Source organism: Hypomesus transpacificus, chromosome 8 (assembly GCF_021917145.1).
Source record: "Hypomesus transpacificus isolate Combined female chromosome 8, fHypTra1, whole genome shotgun sequence".
In the NCBI taxonomy this organism is placed as follows: domain Eukaryota; kingdom Metazoa; phylum Chordata; class Actinopteri; order Osmeriformes; family Osmeridae; genus Hypomesus; species Hypomesus transpacificus.
Window position 1 is genome coordinate 3671200 of NC_061067.1, and position 5379 is coordinate 3676578.

General features: G+C 48.9%; 1 protein-coding gene across 1 annotated transcript; it reads right to left on the bottom strand.

The window, feature by feature from the left end:
* Positions 1–3457: 3457 nt before the first annotated feature.
* Positions 3458–4980, bottom strand: lrrc30a (leucine rich repeat containing 30a). Its single transcript, XM_047024386.1, has 3 exons — positions 4367–4980; positions 4036–4170; positions 3458–3951 (listed from the first exon to the last, which is right to left on the bottom strand). Exons 1-3 carry the CDS (start codon positions 4784–4786, stop codon positions 3619–3621), a joined length of 888 nt encoding a protein of 295 aa, XP_046880342.1. The 5' UTR covers positions 4787–4980; the 3' UTR covers positions 3458–3618.
* Positions 4981–5379: the final 399 nt, after the last annotated feature.

The window sequence follows — 5379 nt, forward strand, 5'->3', positions numbered from 1 at the left end:
TACAGTCCTGTTCAGACAACACACACTCGACACACTAACACGTACATACACACAGGTACAGATGGTGGTCTTACCTTTGAATACTTCTCCTTGAATTGAAACCAGCAAACTGCTCGCGGCAATGAAACAAGTTAAAACTCTATCCATAGCGGGAGTCTAGCGGACGCTACCCCCAGCTCCGGGGTGAAATCAATTCTTTTCCGCCGTGACAGTGAAAAAATAACACCGTTTTTTACCGTTACAGTTGACTGTAGTGGGGAACGTTTCCCGGTCTCTTTCTCCCTCCCTCTCTACCCCTACTTGGTTACTTGTGTGTCTCCGGAGCCGCTCGGCTCCCAAAGTGACTGACTGACTGCCAAGAGGTAGCTGACGTCACCGAGCAAGGAGAGGGGCTAGAGACCGTGCGTTTTCCAATAGAGAAGGCATTGTGAGCTTGATGTCGGTAGTCGGTCCGAGTGACTTCAGGTGGCGGAGCTCGTACCGTAATCAAAACACAGGTGTTTAGTGTTTAGCCTATACCCAGACATCTCGTCTACGGCTTTTGAGGGATTAAGAACGTGACTTGCATAGAATAGTAAAATAAAATTGTAGCCTTTTATTTTAGATATAGGCTATATTCCATTCAAAGTTCAATGTTTCAGAAATCCTTAAATAAAAAGTTATATTTCAGTCAGATATGTTAGCTTTTAACAATACATTGTTTACCCTAATGAGAAGAAGATATGTAGCCTGCAATGACAGAAGCCTATAATAGGGTTGAATTGAAGAGAATGCCACTAGATCAAAATAGCGCATTAAAGGTACAAAATATGGTGATTTAATAGAATGGAATATAATGAATACATTCTAAATATATCAGGACAGATCAGAACATAACTCTTTGTTAGATTGACACCAACTTTCCTCCGTGTCTTGTGCTCTATTACGTCCATTCATAGGCTACATGAGCTACAGCTTAATTATTTTATTATAAAACTACTGCTGGAAAAAACGCGTCTGTCACACATACACACTCTAAATGCCGCCTTCTCCCTTCACGCACCCGGTCCACTGTCTGTCACCGTGCAGGCGCGCGGTCACGGTGCAGTGGAGACAGCAGTTCAGCAGGTGAGCGGTTGGAGAGGAAAGACAGAAAAATGGGATAAACTGTACTGAATGATAACGGAGAAAGACACGGTCTCGGTGTGCTGAATTGTGTTGTTAAGATATCATAAACCCCGGCGCTGCGTTGTTCCATATCTTGGTTCACTTGATATTCAGTTACCAAAGGGCTACATAATAATTTGTGAATTACTGATAGTTTAAATGAGTCTTTTACTGCTTATCATCAGACGCCTTTGCTGCTGAAAGTGTATGAATTGGAATAAAAAAAGAAATCATGTGAATCAGGATGAGTGCAAAAAACACTTTATTAACGTCAGATGAGCGTGTTGTGTGGAAATGTTAAGCCTGTCCGCTGGAACTCATACCAGGGAATAGCAGATGATGAAAGGGGCTGCATCTGAGTGTTTATGTTTGTTTGCGTGTTGGTTCTGTTGATGTTCAGACCTACTTGTGTTGCTTCTACAGGCGTCCAGTCAAAGGTAGCTAACTGTGCTCCCCTTGTCATGTGACCAACAGCTGTAAATGTTCTAGGAAATAAACAGATATAAATAGACCTTCTATCCCGCCAGTTAGACAACCATTCCATAATGGCCGTGCCAACAGACTGGGCAGGGGCGCATAGTTGCCAAGGCGAAAGGTCGTGGCGCTGCACTGTGGGTATAGAGGGCACAGAGACACACATTCAGGAGACACATACTATAATTTGTTTATATAAATACACCAATGAATTCATTAATACTGAGTAGAGGAATTAATAAATGGAGGGGTGGAAGGATAGAGGTATAAACAGATGATTCCATTCACCAGTGGAAGGGTTTATCTGCTCTTGTTTCGATAATTTCCCTCCCTCCCTCCCTCCCTCCCTCCCTCCCTCCCTCCCTCCCTCCCTCCCTCCCTCCCTCCCTCCCTCCCTCCCTCCCTCCCTCCCTCCCTCCCTCCCTCCTTCCTTCCTTCCCTCCCTCCCTCCCTCCCTCCCTCCCTCCCTCCCTCCCTCCCTCCCTCCCTCCCTCCCTCCCTCCCTCCCTCCCCTCTCTCCTCACCATCACTTTCAGAGTTTTTGTCTCAGTGTGTGGAGGAGGACAGAGGAAGCGCCAAAGATGGAGTCTAACCTTTCGTCCATCCAGGTGACCCCCCCCCCAACCACCACCATCTGAAAACAAGCCTGCATGTATGGCTGCAGTGTCTGCTACTAAGGTGAAGGGCTGCAGGGCCTTAGCAAGAGACTGTGTGTGGGTGTGTTTGTGTATTTGTGTGTGTGTACATGTGGGAGGGTGTGTTTGCACATTATATTAGTGTGTGTGCGTGTGTGTTTGTGTGCATCTTGTGTGTTTGTGTGCATCTTGTGTGTGTTAGTGTGTATGTGTCTATGTATGTGTGTGGTTTCCTGAGGAGAAAGGTCTCCGTGACCGGGTTTGGCTGAGTAGTCTTCCCTGGAGAACAACGTGCTTCATTCAGCAGCTCGGCTGCTGGTCCTGACTTCCCCCTGGTGGACACACGAAGTACTGCATCTGCAGAAGGACAGACTGGGTTCAGTATGTTCAATGCAACAACATCAGCAGATGTCATTTTGATCGGTAGAACTTTATCTTTGGGGCAGGGCGAGGAGAAGGAGCAGCAGAAGGAAAAGGTGGATGAGGATGGAGACAAGTGTTTGGGATGGACAGATGGAGAAGAGAGTGGTTGAAAGAGTATGGACGAGTGTGACAGAGTGACTGAGTACATGAAAGATAACTGAGGGTGTGATAGGTGGACTGATGTGTGTGACAAACAACATCTCAAGATTATCTTTTTTAATCATAGTTATCATCTTCCATTGTATTATATAACTGTTTCATCCAGAAATCCATACAGTTACAGCTCTATGTTCCTCTCTTCCCCAGCTGCACTACTCCAGTCTGGCCAATAGAGGACAGCATAGCTCTGTGTAGCAGCCTCTTACTGCAGGTCAGATGAGGTCAGGAGTTAAAGGAAAGAGAAGCAAGAGGGAAAGCAGGCTGACCAGGAAGAAGTGGTTAGTTGTCAGGCTGGTTGTCAGGCTGGTTGTCAGGCTGGTGCGTGATCATGTTTTGCTACACCAGGAAACAGTGATGACCTTTCAGCTGATATCATGCAGCTTCTATGCTGATCTCTAAACGAGCCGCCTGCATGTGTGAGTATGTGAGACTTTTATTTTCTGTTTGTGTAGTGCGTTAGTGTGTGTTTGTGACTGTGCGTGTATGTTTGTCTGTTTGACTGTGTGTGTCTGTGTGTGTGTGTAAATTAACCACATTTTTCTCTGGGGAGGGAGCTAAACTTGGGACAGAAAGAGGGGCCGGGGCAGGGGTAAATGGCATTAATAACACTGCTCTTAGGATAAGAGTTGAATAATTTCTCTATTTTAATGGCAAAATAGTATAAGAACCAACATTGTTGAGTAAACTACATATTAGATATACAGTGCATTTATTTGTGTTAAGAGTCAGGACAATCAGGAGTCCAGTCCAGTTGAATGATTCTGTGTAGAGGTGCAGAACCTCAGGTAGCACGTAGGTAGTTGTACAGAGCAGAGAGACCACCCTCCAGAACCTCCTTGATGGGCTTTAGCAGGGGGTTGTGGAGGATGTGGAGGCCCTTATCCAGGGGGTGACAGGCCAGCCTCTCCAGTCGGAACAGCTGGTGCATCTCCTGAGGAACGTCTTTCAGTTGGTTGAAGTCCAGGTTCAGCAGCTCGAGCTGGACCAGGCAGCACAGGGCCTTAGGCAGTGCGTTTAGGCTGTTGCCCTCCACAATCAGGATCTTCAGCTGGACCAGGCCCTGGATGCTCTCAGCCATGTTCTCCAGACGGTTACAGGCCAGGTGGAGGAACACCTGGGGGAAGTAGGAGGGGAAACTGTTTAGACTGGCTGGCTGACTGGCTGACTGGCTAACTGGCTGGTTGAACAGTGTTAGTACCAGAGCCTTCATGTTGTAGACACAGCCTGGAATGTGCTGGATGAGGTTGTGGCTCAGATTCAACTTCCTCAGGCTGGTCAGGCTGGACAGAGATGAAGGCAGGCCGGTCAGCTGGTTATTAGCCAGACTGAGCACCTAGAGATAGGGGCGGAAGGGGAGGGGGAGAAAGAGAGAGGACACAGGACGAAGAGAAGGGCAACAACAACAGCTGTCAAAACACTGATGTGTGTATGCATGTGGATGTCTGGTTTTGTGTATACATATGTGTGTGTATGTATATGCATGCTTGTTTATATGTATGTGTGTGTGTGTGTGTCGTCTCCCGACCCACCTCCAGCTTGTTGCAGTTCCCCAGCTCCTCCGGTACCTCCGTCAGCCTGTTCCGATAGACAAACAGAACCCGGAGTTGTTGCAGTGAGCCTATCTCCGGGGGCAACGCCGTCAGCTGGTTCCCCCACAGGTTGAGCACCACCAGGCCTGAGAGGAGGGCCATGGAGGGGGGCAGGAGGCGCAGGCTGTTGAGGGAAAGGTTCAGCTTCTGCAGCTCCACCAGTTCCCAGAGTTCCTCGGGGGGCTCTTTGAGGCCGCGGCGAGCCAAGCTAAGTGCCGCGTAGCCGAACTGGCGCACCGTGTACCGGCGGATCCTCTCGGCCGAGGTCAGGCTGTCCTCCCGACCGGCGCTCCTCTTCGCCTGTTGCCTCCTCTTCTCCTCTTCCGACGAAGAAAGCTCCTTTGACTTCTTGGCCCCCATCGCCTCCACTAACCCCCTAGCACCTCCTTACTAGTACTCCACTCCAGGATCTCCTCTCCCAACCATAACCCCTGCTCTTTCCCACCCCCAAACTCACTTTAGCATCCGTCTAATGAGACTCTCCAGACCTCTTTCTCTCCCTCGTTGCAGCAGTGGAAATGACTGTTAGCTGTCTGGGACTGAGGAGGTGGGCTGATGAGGGTGGAGAGGTTGGGGGAAGTTGATCTCTTAAGCCCCTCTTCCCAGCTGCCCCTGTCACTCCCCCCCCCCCCCCGCCCAGAGACGGGTGCTAACTAACCATGCTGCTGCACAGAGAAGTCAAGGATGACTCTGGCTATTTGATGTCCTGGGCCTTGCTGACCCTCACACACACACACACACACACGCACACACGCACACACGCACACACGCACACACACACACACACGGACACACATGCACAGATACATAGAGTGATGGTGCATGTGTGTGTGTGTGTGTGAAGGGGGTGTGCATGCCTGTGTGATTTTGAGAATGTATGTGTGTATCTTGTATCTTGTTACACATCAAGACAGTAATAACTATGTCTATGTATAACTCCAGCCTTGCCCCCC